This window comes from Podarcis erhardii (genome assembly GCF_964252035.2).
Source record: "Podarcis erhardii genome assembly, chromosome: 9".
NCBI classification, from domain to species: Eukaryota; Metazoa; Chordata; class Lepidosauria; order Squamata; family Lacertidae; genus Podarcis; species Podarcis erhardii.
Window position 1 is genome coordinate 5,494,525 of NC_138512.1, and position 17,542 is coordinate 5,512,066.

Below are 17,542 nucleotides of genomic sequence, written 5' to 3' on the forward strand. Positions count from 1 at the left end.
CCCCTAACCCGTGGAGAGTGAGTGAGCCAGGTAGGGGCAGAGAGTTGCGAGTGCGAGCACGAGCACCCCCCCCAGATGTTGCGCCTGGTGCGGCCAGCCCCCCCTGCCCCCCCATGCTACGCCACTGCCTCTTGGTCAGGAGTTTGTGGTCAGCAGTTCCTTCAGCTCTGTAAGGCTGTAGCACCCAAGCTCCCCCCCTCCCCCTCCATAATCCCAGGTAGAAGGAGATCCTGCAACGTTAATATGTTGTGTCTTCTCCAGTTTTCAAAGACATGTGCAGGAAGATGAATCAAAGGAGATACTTTTGGAATTGCCACCACCCATCTCCTCCCCTCTGCTTCCCCCTAAGGTAAAATTCCTCCCCTTAGTGACCAGGGCAAAGTAGTGCAGGCAGGAGGCCCCCTCAACCACCCCAATATCTGAACTGACCACTTGAGTTTTCTACTTCATTTTCAGGGCAAGCAGGCCCACTTCTAGCTGTGACTGTTTTGTTTAGATTACATGTTAGTTGCTGTTGCGGCTCTTATGGATTTTCTCTGGTGCTTCAGTGCACCATCTCAAAGTAGCACCAGAGTTGTGGAGCTTATCCTTTTGTTCACTGCTTGACCAGGGGGCTGGCTACAATGGATGGACAAATGGGAGACAAACAGCGCAGAATCTGGATCTTAACAGGAACTTCCCAGATTTGACGTCTGAAGCTTACAGGCTATCAAGGATCCGAGGGGCTCGTACTGACCACCTCCCAGTTCCACAGTCTTACTGGTGGGGTAAGGTATGGATTGCAAAAGTTTATGAAACATGTTCTATTTTATAGGCCATTAAGATAGTATCTAAAAAGGTAAAGGTACCCCTGACTGTTAGGTCCAGTTGTGGAGGACTCTACGGTAGTGGCACTCATCTCGCTTTATTGGTTGAGGGAGCCGACGTACAGCTTTCGGGTCATGTGGCCAGCATGACTGAACCAGAGCAGCGCATGGAAACACTGTTTACCTTCCCGCCAGAGCGGTATCTGCTTGCACTTTGACGTGCTTTTGAACAGCTAGGTGGGCAGGAGCTGGGATCCAGGAACAGGAGCTCACCCCATTTTGGGGATTCAAACCCCCGACCTTCTGATCGGTAAGTCCTAGGCTCAGTGGTTTAGACCACAGCGCCACCTGTGTCCCCTAACATAGTATCTAACTGCACATTTAAAATATCCTTAGATCATCGGGGCTAAAATACCTTTTGGTGCATAGTCTGCCTTATTTCAGTAATGCGTGTCAAAATGACCTCAGTTCTTAATTTCATGAGCTACGGTGATATCCTTCTTTACAGAGCACTTTCATTAAAATAATAATAATAATAATAATAATAATAATAATAATAATAATAATAATAATTTATTATTTATACCCGCCCATCTGGCTGGCGGCTTCCATAGAAACCAAAAATACAGTAAAATCACACGTTAAAAACTTCCCTGAACAGGGCTGCCTTAAGATGTCTTCTGAATGTCAGGTAGTTGTTTATCGCTTTGACATCTGCTGGAAGGGCGTTCCACAGGGCGGGCGCCACTACCGAGAAGGCCCTCTGCCTGGTTCCCTGTAGCTTTGCTTCTCCGCAATGAGGGAACCGCCAGAAGGCCCTTGGCGCTGGACCTCAGCGTCTGGGCAGAATGATGGGGGTGGAGACGCTCCTTCAGGTATACTGGGCCGAGGCCATTTAGGGCTTTAAAGGTCAGCACCAACACTTTGAATTGTGCTCGGAAACGTACTGGGAGCCAATGTAGGTCTTTCAAGACCGGTGTTATGTGGTCTCGGCAGTAATCTTCAGGCTGTGTTTTCCATTCACAATATCTCAATGAGGCCATATTAAATGCATCTTAATGTGATCACTTTAAAATGTTCTTCAGGTCGCTCCTGAGACGAAAGCTGTGATGAAGTGGATCAAATCTATCCCATTTGTCCTGTCTGCCAGTCTCCATGGGGGGGATCTGGTTGTTTCCTACCCTTACGATTACTCTGTACACCCCCTGGAAGAGAAAATGTTTTCCCCCACCCCAGATGAAAAGGTAATATTGCATGACAGACCCATTCGGAATAATGCGAACCTGTGTGAATTTGCAAAATAGCTGACCAAAGAATTTGCTAAGAATTGCCTGACAAGAAAAGTGTGATAGTTCTACAAACAGCAATTGCTTGCATTTAAATGGCTCACCACGCACATCCATTGCAGTTTAGAACAAGAGTCATTGTATTTAAGAAGAAAATGGCTGAATCCATTCTCCCTGGAACGCCAAGTCCCCAGGATCAGCAGGAAACATTGAAAGAGCAGCTCTGAGTAAAATTAAAAGGCAACAGAAGGGGGCAGTAATGTCATTTTTATTTAGTCTGTCAGAAGAAGCCCTTTTACTCAATTTCTTTGGGGTTGCAACTCCCAAAGCATCTTTATTTAGAAGCCTATGGGATCTCCTTCCAAGTAAATTTGTCTAAGATTAGAGTGAGCTATTACCCTCTGAAGAACTTTAAAATGCACATTTCTCATTTTCCTCTTGTGCATTTTATTGCCTTAAATCGCTGAATTACAAGAGAAATATTTCACTTTTATCTCATAAAATGCTCCCCACCCCTTTTAAGGCAATCGTACATGTAGTATTATATATCTGGATTCATCACACCAAGCAGGTAAGATGTCTATAAGATGGAGCCCAAGATATTTTGTGTGGATTCTCAGGGCCCAGGCATCATTTTGGGAAGGCCAGTATAGACTTGGAATATGGGTCTCTTCCCACACATATATCATAATCCTATCCTATACATTCAATCTCATGAGTCATGGAAGAAAAGTGTTTCTCCAAATTCTGAAATGACATTTCTAACATTTCTGAAATTGCACCATGGGCAATGCTAGTGTTTGTCTACTAATCCCCAAAACACACACATTTTTTCTTTGCTATTATTTTGCTTTTTTGGGTTATTCTTGTAACTTTGTGTTGGTCTCAGTAAAGGAATTATACCACCAATGTTTTGAATACCACCCCGCCTTAATGGATTCACAAGGCTGCAAACATTTTATAAAGCATGCCATTCCCTTCAAAGTTTTATTTTTATGGTCTTTTTTCATTGCAAAATCATGAATTATCTCCCAAAGGTCAATTTCTTTTGGCAAATATGTACTTGATAGACAAAATAGCTAAGTGACTCACAGAGCAATCCTATGCATTAGAGATTAGGCTGACTTTGTTCAGTGGTGCTTACTTCCCCCTAAGTCAGCATGGCATTGCAGCCTTATCCACTCTGGGGTTCTGATCAAGCACGTGCAGTTTTTAATGAGTGGCCCTTTACACTATTCGCAAGGCTGGATCTTTGCCAAAACAAACAAACAAACAAACAAACAAACAAACAAACAAACAAACAAACAAGAATCAGACAGTACAGCTCTATTCTCTCCTGTTTCTTGTGAGCCTTTTCAATGTGGTGATGCTAATGGTGCTATTACCTGTCTTTTGAAAGCATTAGACTGGAGTCACGTGATGCTTGTGGCCCATTGTCTTCATCATTTGCCAAAGACAGTCTCGACACTGAAATAATCTTATTCATCAACTTCCCTAGTTAGTATATTACCCGAGTCAGACTGCAAAATGGCTTGTTTTTCTGGGAAAAGGCTAGAGGATTGTTGGTGTCGTTTAGCTCCCCTTATTTAACTTCCTCACATTTCTGACTCCTTGACTGATATGTATAGCCAGTCCCAGAAACAGTAGTGTGCTGTGTGAACAACACATTTACTCACATAGATTTTGGGCCTGTGATTCCTACCAGCATCACGGGCTCTCACTGTCCCTGGTTATTATGGGTGCTTTGTCCCTTCCAGCGGCTGCATCCCTCTCCTGCTGTGTACAAGGAACCCAGGGACTTGCAGTTCTTGAGAACACAAGCACAAATCTTCCTGTCTCTAAAACTACAAATGCTAGCTTTTCTGCAGAAACACATTCTCCCTGTCCTAGACAAGGGTCCAGTTGCACAACTCATTGTTTGGATAGTTAGTTCTTCTTTCCTAACACAGAATCTGATTGATTGACTCCAGCAGATCTCACAAAAAGTATGTAGATGTAGGTGTGGTACGCTGGTTTGACATCATCTGACAGGAAGTGCCTACAGAGGGTGGTGAATACAGGACAAGATATTATGGGCTGTCATGTGAATCCGCTGGATGAAATAGCAGAAGAATGTTGCCTCAGGAGAGTGAGGAAAATTCTCAGGGATGATTCACACTCTGGCCGGCACTTTCTTGATCTCCTGCCCTCAGGCAGAAGATATACAAGCATGATTAGTTGCACCAACAGGGTAAAGAACAGCTTCTATCTGTGGGCTGTTAGGCTGCTGAATGAAAAGATAACAACAGGGCAACTGACTTTTGGGTTTGGTGGATGTGCGTCAGTAAATGAGGGGAATTAAGACTAAGAGAGCTGAGTGGGGGGTGCTCGTGTAATCTCACTGTATACAAGTTGTACAAGTGACAATAAAGTATTTCAATATTTCAATTTCAATAGATACTGGAAAAATAATTTCCCATAAATATTCTGAAGCATGATCTGCAATTTAGTCAGTTTGGACCAGGCTCTGCTGGTGCACCTAATGGTAGAGTCAAGGGCTCCCACAGTTTGATCAAGTGCTGGAGCCAATGCAAGACTGGATTCAGCAAACCTGAATGTTCTGCTGCCTAATCCCAGATGTGTTGGATTGTGCTGTAGCTATTCAGTCAGGAGGAAAATGCACGCTGTCTTTCTCAGAGGCAACTTTGCCAGTTCTAGTGAGTCCTGGCATAGATGAAGACCTGATAGCCTCATTCAGTGCATGGAGCGGTCTGGTAGGCATTCTCTGACACCCTGCAGTGTTGGGTATCCAACTGAAAGGGGAGCTAGTCAGGCAAGAAGAGGTATTGAGGGGAGAGCTAAGGACACAGTGTCCCCCAGCCCAACAGGGGATAAAAGTGGGGTGGGAGATACATTGGGTGGGGGCCCCAGCCACTAAGAAAGCGAAGCCCCCAACCCAAAAAGGGTGAGAGTCTCACCAGATAGCTCTGAACGTTAGAGACGTACTGGAGCTCTGAAGGCATTTGTGACCCACAAAGAAGTAAGAGGGGAACCCTCCGGATTGCCCATTGTCAGCCTTGGCTTTTGGAGCCCAGAAAAATCTAGCCTTGTTCCTTATCCACAGCTGCTTCACATACTGCCCAGAAGCAACAACAAAGAGAGTGTGAGCCACCTGCTTCAGGTTGTTGTGCAAAGGCAAAAACTGTTGACAAGGTTTTAGTTTGGCTCCAGGCAAAGCACCTGACACCATCTTTACTGCTGCCACTTCTGGGTTCTATGTGACATGGACCTCAAAATATAAACAAGGGGAAGCTTAATGCCCGCAGCCTGCTTTATCTGTGGTTCCTGCTATTAGTTAACCTAGAACTTGGAGTGAAATGTGCTTCACCAAGGGAGGCTTGCCTCTTCTTGCTGCTGCAGCCTGTCTGCCCTTCATCCAGAAGCTGCTCCTCAGCTGCAGCCCCTCTGCCGGCTGCCCGGTCACAAGTCCTTGGGCCTTGCTGTCTCCCCCTCTTAATCTCCACGGCACATGTGCTTCTTTGTGCCTCCATAGCATTTGCTGGTTTCTCTCCTCCAGACACTTCACCACCAGAATATTTTAGCTAGGCAAATGCACAGCTGAGTGCCTTTCTCTTAAGGTTTTTCAAAGGCTGTTAGCAGAATATCTGCAGTCTAGTACAACTGACATCAAACCAGGGCTGAAATAAGCCTTTTTAATTTATGCCAAGAGAACAGAGGTGCCCTGGAATGGGCATTTGTGACTTCGCTTGCCAGATCTATTCAAAGAAATGCTGAGCATTTAACACCTTTGGAAACATATAAGAGAGATTTTTAAACTTTGTTTTATACCATCACTGCTCGTTGCCTAGAGAATATATTTTTATTAGGCAACTAATGAAAATAAGCGTAACAACCCGAAGCATTTGCAGTTAGAAATTGTGCTGCAGTTTAAAACACACAAATTCTAAGTGGTGGTTGGACACAGATGTGGAATCATTATTAATGACAATATGGTAATAAAAAAAATTAATGACCAAGAATCCTCACTCTGCTGATGTAAAATTAAAATAGCAATAAAAACTTCACACAGAACAGGCAAGGATCCAGGAGGGAGACTGACAATCAAGGTTCCTTTGTTGCACCTACAAACGAATCTCATCGGGTTCAAAACTAGACTGCTTCCTCTCTTTTTTTCATTCATTAAAAGAAGAAGAAATGAAGTGAGCAACAGAAAGTAACATGTTAGGAAATTATACAGGATCAGAAACTGTAAAATTTTCTTGTTTTTCTTTTTTTATCTTTTTGTAAATGGCTTTGAGGGTACCCCCACCAACAATCAAACTCCGTCTAAATTTAAATAAAACCAGCAAGCCAGCCAAAACGTTATGCCAAACATTTTCAGCCCATTTAACTAGAATAGGCTGGGGGTGTTTCCCATAATATCCCAGTACTGGTGGGCTGCTGTGCAGGTCACAACCTGTTTGAAATGTCCAAATGCAAGTGGTAACATCAGGAATTTAATGGACATGTGCTTGCAACGTGCGTGTTTCAACAACTGGAAGGCAAACAGCATTTGGAGTAAATAAAAATAATTTAACTCTCTCTTGTTTTTTTAGATGTTCAAATTGCTGTCTAAAGCCTACGCAGATGCACACCCTGGCATCTCGGACAAGTCAGAAATGCGTTGTGGTGGAAATTTTGTGAAGCGAGGAGGCATCATAAATGGTGCTGAGTGGTACAGCTTTGCAGGAGGTACATCTCTTTAGCAATTTGATAACTCTGCAAGAAGTCTGAAGTTTCTAATCTTAAATTCTCAAAGGAAATTTCAGTAAGGCTTTTGACAAAGTCCTCCATAATAGTCTCAGGAGGAAGCTGGTAAAATGTGGGTTGAATGAGGAAGCTGTTAGGTGGATTTGTAGCTGGTTGACTGACTGAACCCAAAGAGTGTTCATTAATGGTTCCTCATAATCCTGGAAGAAAGTGACAAGTGGGGTGCCACAGGGTTCTGTCCTGGGCCTGTTGTTGTTCAACTCTTGGAAGAAGGAATTGAGGGGATGCTTATCAAATTTGTAGATGACACCAAACTGGGAGGGGTAGCTAATGCCACAGAAGACAGAATCAGAATTCAAAATGACTTTGATGGATTGGAGAATTGGGTACAAGCTAACAAAATGAATTTCAATATGGACAACTATAAGGTTCTGCGCTTAGGCAGGAAGAACCAGCTGCACAAATCTAAGATGGGGAACACCTGGCTTACTAGTTGTACATGTGAAAAGGACCTAGGGGGTCTTAGTGGACCACAAGCTTAACAGTGTGATGCAGCAGCAAGAAAAGCTAATGCTATTCTAGGCTGAATCAAGAGAAGCATAGTGTCCAGATCTAGGTCCCACTCTATTCTGCTTTGGTCAGACCACACCTGGGAATACTGTGTCCAATTCTGGGCACCACAATTTAAGAAGGATGTTGACAAGCTGGGATGTGTGCAGAGGAGGGCGACCAAGATGATCAAGGCTCTGGCAACTAAGCCTTACAAGGAGCGCTTGAAGGAGCTGGGTATGTTTTGCCTGGAGAAGGGGAGACAGAGAGGAGATACATTAGCCATCTTCAGATATCTAAAGGGCTGTCACATGGAAAAGGGAGCATGCTTGCTTTCTCCTGTTCCAGAGGGTAGGATCTGAATCAATGGTTACAAGAAAGGAGATTCCGTCTAAACATCAGGAAGAACTTTCTGACAGTAAGAACTGTTCAGCAGTGAAACAGACTCCCACAAGAGGTGGTGGACTCTCCATCCTCGGAGGTTTTTATAGGTTGGATGGCTTTAGCTGATATTCCTGCAATGCAAGGGGTTGGACTAGATCAGTGTTTCCCAACCTTTTTTGGGCAAAGGCACACTTGTTTCATGAAAAAAATCTCGAGGCACACCACCATTACAGCCCCGTGACGTCAGCGCGCAGCGTCACGCCGGGAGGGACGCACGAAAGTGTAAGTTTCAATTTTTCCCCCTCCCCTTGCCTTCCTTCTGTGCCAACCGCCAAAAAGCCAAGAAAAAAGCCAAGACTTTAGGGCAGCAGGTCGACACGGAAGAAGCTCCTACCTAAGGACAGGTGCGACGGCCGTGTCCTCTTCTGCCACACTTGGCAGCCCTGCCTCACGGTCGTGACTCCCACCCTGATTTCTCCCCGCAGGTCGAGCGGCACAGGCAGCCCAATGTGTCCAGCCCAGACACAAGCCCCGCTTCCCCACTCTAGATCCTGAATGCGACCAAGTGCTCTGGACTCCCGAGCAGGGTGGGAAAGAGGACTCGCATCTGGTAGCCTCCGGGCTCCTCGCCTGCTCGAGGGATGGCATTGCAGGCAAGCTGCCGGCCGTCGCCATCGCCGCCCCCTCATGCGAGTGGACCTGCCCGGAGTGGTGGGCCGGGGGAGGCTCGCTCTCTGTGGGGATGTGGCCCGCACGCGCGGCCCCGCTTCCTCCTGCCCAGGGCTGAGCTCCTTACCCGCGATCTCGGTCTCGCGCACGCGGATCCCACTTATTCCGAAAAATTAAAATTAAAACTCGCCCGAAGGCCACCTCTCCGGATATCTTTCGAATTTTTTAATTTTTCCCGCGGCACACCAGGCAACGTCTCGCGGCACACTAGTGTGCCGCGGAACACCGGTTGGGAAACACTGGACTAGATCACGCTTGGATCCCTTCCAATTCTAATATTCTATGAAATAGACTCTTAAGATGGACAATTCATACAATATTTTCACATATTATGGCAATTCTTAGAATTCCATGGGTCAGTGTCATCGTAGTATGTCAATGAAGCTATTGCGAGTTGAGAAAGAGAAACTTTGGCTAAGGGTGCTGATTTGTTATTTATTTCATTTCTATCCCACTTTCCCCTCCAAGGAGCTCAAGGTGGCTCTCTGCTCCTCATTTAATCCCCACAACAAGAACCCTGTGAGGTAGGTTAGGCTGAGAGGAAGTGACTGGCTCAGGTTACCCAGCGAGCCTCATGTGGGGATTTGAATCTAAGGCTGGATCAACCCTGATAAAAAAAACGCTAAGAAAAAAAGTTATATCTGTCAATGCAATTTCCCATTGGCTGCTGGTGTCGCATTTTTATACTGCATTTATAATGTTATAGCTCACCAGTATAGATTAGTCCTAAGGACTAGGTAGTCTCCCAAGTCCTAGTCTAATTCTCTAACTGCTACACCACACTGGCTCTAATGTAGGCTTGCCTAATTTGTGATCCATCAAACCAAATGTATTAAAAGGGAGAGAATGATATATCTGCCAGCATTTCACAGATGGAAACGGTGATGTGTTTTTATCTTACCAAGAATTACGTACTTCACACTGTTGGCAAGACACATCACTACCTGCTTTGTTCGCTTGTTTTGCAGTAATCTGTCCTCTGCTGAATTTAGAGCCAAAAGTGTGATTCACTGGAAGCAGGGAAATGCTGTGGACACATAATTGCCCCACAATCTGTTATGGATAGTTCAAAATATCTTAGCAACTGTACAGTGTGAAAAAACAACAACAACAATAACAATGTTTATATCCTGCCTCTTCTATAAAGAGATCCAAGGTGGCTTATGGATAAAATAGAAACAGCTAAAAGCATAGAAAAAAATAAAATTAAAAGCGATTAAACACTGATTAGTATTTAAAACAGTGCTTTTTTCAGGGGGTACTTGAGGGTACACAGTACTGGCACCTTGTTGTTGTTGTTGTTAAAAAGTGTGACACTTACTGTAACAGCTTCATAGTGAGTACTGGCACCTATTTTTCTAGAAAACAAAGCACTGATTAAACACACAGACATATAAACACACACATATAAAAGATATATTAAAACATACAGATAATAACAACAAGAACATCACAACACCAGCCCTTTCCTTAAAAACAGTCAGGCAGAAATGGCAGGCTGTGCTGTATTTTTCACGCACAGATGTTTACCTGCATGCGCACTAGAGACAAAGTGCATCCGTGCACCTTCTAAGAGCTCTAATCTCGACGAGGGAGCCGAACACTGAAGACTGACTCCTCCAGCAATTCACCATAACAAAAACGTAGCATGGCACCCCTAAGGGGAGAACGTAGGGGAAATGCTTTGCCAGACAATAGGCTCTTTCTCTGGCTGATACTGTGGGTGAATGGGAAGGTTTCTGAGGAATCGTTCTTCAGGCATCTGTTTCTAGAACGGCTAATGAGACAAGAGAAAAGTGCGAGTGAACCAGGCGATTTCAAGCTACACTGGACCCACCTCCCATGTTGAGACATGACTATCTGAATAGGGAACTGGGCATTTGGAATGGACTGAAGAAGTCCTAGTGGAGCCTGGAAGTGGTCTCTCCCCCACCGTCAGTGACAGTGGCGTAGCGTGGGTTGTCAGCACCCGGGGCAAGGCAAATAATTTGTGCCCCCTAACCCGCACACCTGGCACCCCCCCTCCACAGTGGGCGGCGACCCGGCGACCCGGCGGCTCAGATTGGATTCGCACAGCAGTGAGAGAGAGTGAGTGAGCCAGGTAGGGGCAGAGAGCTGTGAGTGCGAGCGCCCCCCAGATGTTGCGCCAGGTGCGACCGGCCCCCCCTGCACCCCCCACGCTACGCCACTGGTCAGTGAGACCTCCTGTGTACCAGGAAGCGGTGAGACTGCTACCCACTTGGCACAGAGATAACCACAGTGGACTGTGGGATCTATTCCAGATGATACAAATCCATTCCAGAGTTTTGGCAGAACAGAATGAACTCACAGAGGTATAGAATGATAGAGCTGGAAGGGACCCCAAGGGTCATCTAGTCCAACCCCCTGGAATGGAGGAATCTCAACTAAAGCGTCCATGGCAGGTAGCCATAATTCCTCCCAAATTTTCTGGAGAGGAACTCCAAATCCCTACTTAAGTCATATTCGCATTTCACATGACTATGTGAATCTATATTGATTAGAATGTGATTCTGTTCCAAAAATAATCTCCCGTTTTCTGTTCCACATTCACACAATGCGGCAGCTAGACTCGTGACTGGGAGTGGCCACCATGACCACATAACACTGGTCCTGAAAGATCTTCATTGGCTCCCAGTATGTTTCCGAGCACAATTCAAAGTGTTGGTGCTGACCTTTAAAGCCCTAAACGGCCTCGGTCCAGTATACCTGAAGGAGTGTCTCCACCCCCATCGTTCTGCCCAGACACTGAGGTCCAGCACTGCGAGAAGTGAGGTTACAGGGAACCAGGCAGAGGGCCTTCTCGGTGGTGGCGCCTGCCTTGTGGAATGCCCTCCCTGCAGATGTCAAGGCAATAAACAACTATTTTACTTTTAAAAGACAACTGAAGGCAGCTCTCTTTAGGGAAGTTTTTAATGTCTGATGCTGTATTGTTTTTAATATTCAGTTGGAAGCCGCCCAGAGTGGCTGGGGAAACCCAGCCAGATGGGTGGGGTATAAATAAATTATTATTATTATTATTATTATTATTATTATTATTATTATTATTAAACTAAACCCTGGGAGGCTCCAAGTTGCTTTAGTGTCGTATCAAAATGCCCCCACCAAATACCATAACTGATGAACCTTCCAATCTTCCTCTTTTCAAGGAATGGCAGATTTTAATTACCTTCACACAAACTGTTTCGAAGTTACGGTGGAGCTTGGTTGCGAGAAGTTTCCCCTGGAAGAAGAACTGTATTCACTCTGGCAGCAAAACAAAGAAGCTCTTCTGAAGTTCATAGAAATGGTAGAGTTTCTTGTGACTTCTTTCTTTCTCCTTCCTTTTACTGAGCTGCTCACCAAGGATGGTTTGTGACACGATTTGACTCAAGGGACCCAGCTGACTTTTCCACAAATGGGCTGCAAGCAGCAGTCCACAGATAACTCTGATGTAACTTCCTCCCTTATTTGAGATTATAGCTGAAGACCGAGGGCAAGCAGTGTCCAAATTCCTGCTGTCAAGCCTGTTACGTGTGCTCATTTTTCATTCTGTTCATCCTGGGCAGGGCCGGCCTGTCCATGAAGCAGACTGAGGCAGCTGCCTCAGGTAGCGGAATCCAAGGGGCACCGCCATGAGCCCCCATCACCGCTGCCAGAGAAGTGAGAAGAAGCGGCTGAGCTCTACAGTTCTTTGATTCTAATGTGTAGTGCAGACAGTGTATTTTCGTGGATGTGCTGAAGGGTACAGGCACCTTTTTTCTAGAAGAAAAGCGCTGAATTCAAATATCATTTTTACAGTCATTTTTGTGCAGGGCACTTCAGAACAGACCTTCTTGAAACCCTTATTGGGGAGGCTGCAGCTTATGTTTTTCAAGCAAATGCTCTCTTAGATCAGTGGCCTGGCAAGCCTACCAGAACAATAAGTGGCTGCAAAATTAGGAGCAACAAGACATCCCTTTCCAGGTCATTAGCAGGTATCTGTTGTGTATTGTTCTGAGGAGCCTGGTCATAATAGGGATTTAAAGTAGTTAGGAATATGCCCGTTTCCCTTCACGGGCATTAAGTTACTCCTCATTAAGCATCCCTGTTTTATTTGCAGTATCATCTTTCAATACAAAGTCCAGCCCAGACCCATAAATTTATTTTTATTTTACAGCTGATCTGCTTTAGAGAATCCAAATGGGACTCACTCGAGACAAAAGGGCCTGTGAATAAATGAGCCCCTAATAGAGATGACAGAGTCAAGTCACTTTGATTGTGTTTAGCCATAGGCCATTGTAACAAAACACTGACCTCACCCAGTAAAGTCTGGCAGAGGAACGGGAGTGCGGAGGGAGCGAACCAACCCCGGCGCCACTATTCCGGTAGGGTGCTGTCACAGCGGCCCCCCTGGACACGTGCCACGCACCCCCCATGCCCCAGGAGCCATGCCCCCAGAACACACACCACACCCTCGCGGGTGGCATGTCACACCTCTGCGGATGGCGTGCTATGCCCCCGGGATGCACATCATGCCCCTAGGGCGCTAGCCATGTCCCTGCCTGCTCTCCACCCCCGGTAGTGGAGCATGCAGCTTCGCCACTGCTGGGAGGAGCCCTGAATATATCGCACAGGGAAACCAAGGAAATTTCCTGAACAACCGAGGGTCCTCTCAGTCAAAACTTTTGCCTCATTCTGCCCCTGCTCCCCAGTCATTGCAAAAAGGGCCACTCTGTGCATGGTAGATAAATCTTCACATGATAATCAATCCTAAACATTCCTGGGCTCAACCACCTTTTTCAAGTTCAGTAGATGGTATTGTGCCATCTCATAAAGTTTCGCCCGAAACAGAAATGTAGATTGATGGATCTCACAGCAATAGATGGAAATCCACTCTCTGCTCTGTGGAAACCCCTCGGGGGAAAGCCTTACTCTCCAACATCTCTTCTTTGTTCAATAAGCAACAATTAACTCTATAGCGAAGTAAAAATTAGAAACATGAGCTATTTACAGGCTATTTACAAAAATGTTTCATACTCGAAATATTTTGAAGATAACAACCAAACACAGTTACTATTTTTTTAAGTACACAATTTTTCATAAAACCGTGGAAGATTGGGGGAGTGTGAATAACTAATGAATTTGTAACATTGAAGAAGTTGCACCCATCATCAAAACCTGATGAAAATTCAGTTAATTCTGTCCTGCACTTTTCTGTCTTCTTCACATCTACTTCATGTCAAGAAGATGGGGAAACATGGACATGATTGGAATACACTCTCTCTTGCAGACAACAGCCCAGGCCCAAGCAGCAACTTTATTTGTAGTTTCAAACAAGGTTGATGGGGCTGATCAGTTGGTTTTACTCAGTCCTGGGTTGAATATACATTCCCCTGCAGGCCTGACAAAGTCACTCTAGAGTGCCTGCTGTGGCTGTAGACACCAGTGTGGGAGAGACATGTTTTGTTGCAGCTGGAGCAGATGAAACATCCAGGAGTGTTGCTACAGGTGCATGATGGCATTTCTTCTCGCCTCCCAGAGGTCATTCCTCCTCTGGTCACTGCACAACATGAGTGTCTGTCTCTAGGCACTGTGGTTGTCTGCAAGGGATTCCCACATGGTAGAGGTGATGTTGCCAACCTTCATGTCATGTTTGCAGACATCTCTGTCTTCTTCTTTGGCGATCCCCCGTAGCCGAGTAAGATTGTCTTTCATAAACATGGTTTTAACAATGAGTCCGTAAGTGATTGTGGAGGCCAATTCTGGATCCACACATCCTTCCACAAGTGGGGACATAGGCTTCCGGGCAGGAGTAACACAGAGTTGGTCTGCCAATGGGCCTGGTGCCTGAAGCCAGCTCCCTGCAGATCACATCCTACCATCTTCCATTCTGTGGATATGACCAAGCCAGTGTAGACGTCACCGAGACAAAAGAGTGAACATACGGGGAATGTGGCCTCAAGAGAGCACATCTTTAAGACTCTGTCCTGCCATGTAATGCCCAAAATCTTCTAGACGCAGTGCATGAGATGTCACTCCTAACAGTTGTAAGTTGCCTACATAAAGCAGCATGCTCAACACACAAGCCTGATTGACCTTCATCTTGTTATTGGATATAGGCATCACATTCTCCCAAACCCTTTTGGAGAGGTGAGCCATTGTCATAGCATCCTTGCCAATATGCTTGTCCAGCTGTTGGTTATGATGGAGCCTATGTAGACAAAATTGTCTACCGTGTGCGGTCAACAGTGCTGATGTGTGGGGTGCTGGCGATGTCTTGACCCAGGATGTTGGTCTTTGCCAGGCTGGTGGTAAGGCTGAACTCCCCAAAGACTTGGGGAAATGGTCGATGAGTCTCTGTAGAGCTTCCTCAGAGAGCGCTGTCAAGGCTGTGTCATTTGCAAACAAGACCTCTTGGATAAGGACTTTTGTCTTGGTGTGGGTCATGACTGTTTGAACAGACCCCCATTGCTTCTCAAATGAAAGTCCAGACTGTCTTCAGTTGAGCTGAAGGCAAAAGAATATGCTAAAGAGAGTTGGGATGAAAACACAACCCTGTTTCATACCATACAATTAAAATCATAAAATAAAAACCACAAACAACCACAGAGGTAAAATGCCATTAAACTCTCACTACACATGCAGATTTTAATGGTGCTAGTGAGGAATAGATACAATAAGTTACTTTATTACCACCTGTTAAAATTGCTGTCTCTTTCTTTGTAGGCTCATCGTGGAATAAAAGGAATTGTATCTGACAAATTTGGAAACCCGATAAAGAATGCCCGAATTTCGGTCAAAGGCATCCGTCATGATACACTTGCAGGTAATAGAATTGGATGGAGAAGCAAATTAAGGCCTGAAACTTTGAGGTGGGGTTCATCTGAATATCACAATATTCTTTTTTCATTTCGAATACAGTAATATTTTATTAATTGATTCACTTATGCAACAATTTCTTTACCTTCAAGTCAATTTACAAAATCCAAAAGCAATAAAACAACTTGGACATTAATTGTAATTAATAAATTAAACTATCAAAATACAGTGGTTCCTTGGTTTACGAACTTAATCTGTTCTGGAAGTCCGTTCTTAAACCGAAACCGTTCTTAAACTGAAGTGTGCTTTCCCTAATGAGGCCTCCCACCACCAGTGCCCTTCCACCGTTCAGCTTCCATTCTTAGACTGAGGTAAAGTTCGCAAACTGGGACACTACTTCTGGTTTTGTGGAGTTCGTAAACCGAATAGTTCGTAAACAGGGCTGTTCTTAAACCGAGGTACCACTGTATCAAAGGAAAGATCAAAACAAGGGAAAAGCCACTGTGATGCTCTCCAGATGTTGGATTGCAGTTCCCATCAGCTCTGACCATTGGCCATGCTGACTAGGGCCGATGGAAATTGTAGTCGCTTCAGGCAGTGGAATCTGTGTGTGGGGGGGGTGTCCATCTGTCCCTGCCACCACAGCAGAACTCACAGAACTCTTGTGGAAGTCTTGACACCAGTAGGTGAAACTTTGGGGTAGCAAAGTAGGATGGGCTGCCCCTGATTGTAGGGCAACAACATTTTGGGGGCCACATGTTCCCCAGGCCTGTGTGAGAATAACATGGAAAGAAGCATCCCTGTCTCTGGTTCTCCAGTCTTGGTCGCAAACTACTATAAAGGTCTAATAGTGACAGGAAAGTTAAATGAGCATGGCTTCAAACTAGAACTGAGATATGAATTTCAACAGGGACAAATGTAAGATTCTGCACTTAGGCAGGAAGAACCAGAGTGGGGGCTTAAAGCTGGGTCCCCTCAATCCTAGTCTATGACTACATTATACCATCTCCAGAGCACCTCACTTTCAATAAATCCTATACTACTGAAATAGACCAATGAATATGCATATGTGGAAGTATCATTGTATAATGTTTGAAAATTTAAAACAAGACATTGGTTTCCTTTAGCTGCCGGTGGAGACTACTGGAGACTGCTGCCTCCTGGTACATATGTTGTCAGTGCTCAAGCTCGTGGCTACAGTAAAGTCCTGAAGAAAGTGACTTTGCCTGCCAAGATGACCAAGGCTGGACGGGTGGACTTTGTCTTGCGACCCCTCCTTAGTAAGCCCCCTCGAATTGGCCATGGGGCCATGGGCACAGCATATGAGCATTATGACCCACTGGAACACTTTGACCCTCATGCTCAACATGCCCAGCCAGAACCAAGAGATGATGGGGGGCAGTCTGTCCAGCCGAGAGAAAAACCCTGGTGGTGGTCTTACTTCAGCTCTCTTGATCAACACAAACCTTTGTGGCTGCTTAAACATCACTAAACTGTTCTATGTCGCACTCTTCATCTGAGCACACTAGCAGTAAATTGCATTTCCAGCTCTACTTTTGATGATAACAGAAGTATTTGAATCTGATTCCATTGTGAATATAACATTGCCTTGCTTTCCCCCTCCTTGCATTTCCTTTATTTCAAAATACAAAGAAAATATTAAAATTAGTATGCTCTTAAAGCTGGATGTAGCGGTTAATATTCCCTAGTACTGTGCTTCCCTTGTGCCATTGTTGTTAATCATCAGATTTATTATTTATTAGGACCCTAAAGTACCTGAAGAGAAATCTTTGTGATCCTTTAATGCATTTTCATACATGTCTTAACACATTCATTACTGCGAGTGAAAACACCCTTTAGGAAAAATTGGAAAAGCCTTTTCTTCTATACACATTACTTCTACTTAACTTGATACATTAATTTCCCCATCTGAAATGGTTTCTTAAAAAATATCACTTAACGTCTACATTGGTTTTCATGTAGGCTTTTGAAAAGTATGAAAGAAGAGATCCTCATTTAAGCCAGCAATGACTTAAATGGGGTAGCCGGATTCTTTCAGACTGAAAAGGAGATCGTGCTCTTGCTGAAACGAAGATCCAGCATGCGTTTCTCAAAAACAAGTCATGCTAGATGAATCTCATTTCTTTTTTTGATAGAGTTACAAGCTTGGTGGATCAGGGGAATGCTGTGGATGGATGTAGTGTATCTTGATTTCAGAGAAGTCCCCAGTGATATTCTTGG

The 17,542-nt window shown here is 44.9% G+C and overlaps 1 protein-coding gene across 1 annotated transcript in view; it reads left to right on the forward strand.

The window, feature by feature from the left end:
- CPZ (carboxypeptidase Z) overlaps window positions 1–16,982 on the forward strand; it is a 31,002-nt gene extending 14,020 nt beyond the window's left edge. Inside the window, exons 6-11 of the mRNA XM_081876289.1 lie at window positions 611–772; window positions 1,892–2,050; window positions 6,688–6,823; window positions 11,671–11,810; window positions 15,209–15,308; window positions 16,429–16,982. Of these exons, the coding sequence (XP_081732415.1) occupies window positions 611–772; window positions 1,892–2,050; window positions 6,688–6,823; window positions 11,671–11,810; window positions 15,209–15,308; window positions 16,429–16,793 (1,062 nt within the window). The 3' untranslated portion in view covers window positions 16,794–16,982. The remainder of the gene's footprint in view (window positions 1–610; window positions 773–1,891; window positions 2,051–6,687; window positions 6,824–11,670; window positions 11,811–15,208; window positions 15,309–16,428) is intronic.
- Window positions 16,983–17,542: the final 560 nt, after the last annotated feature.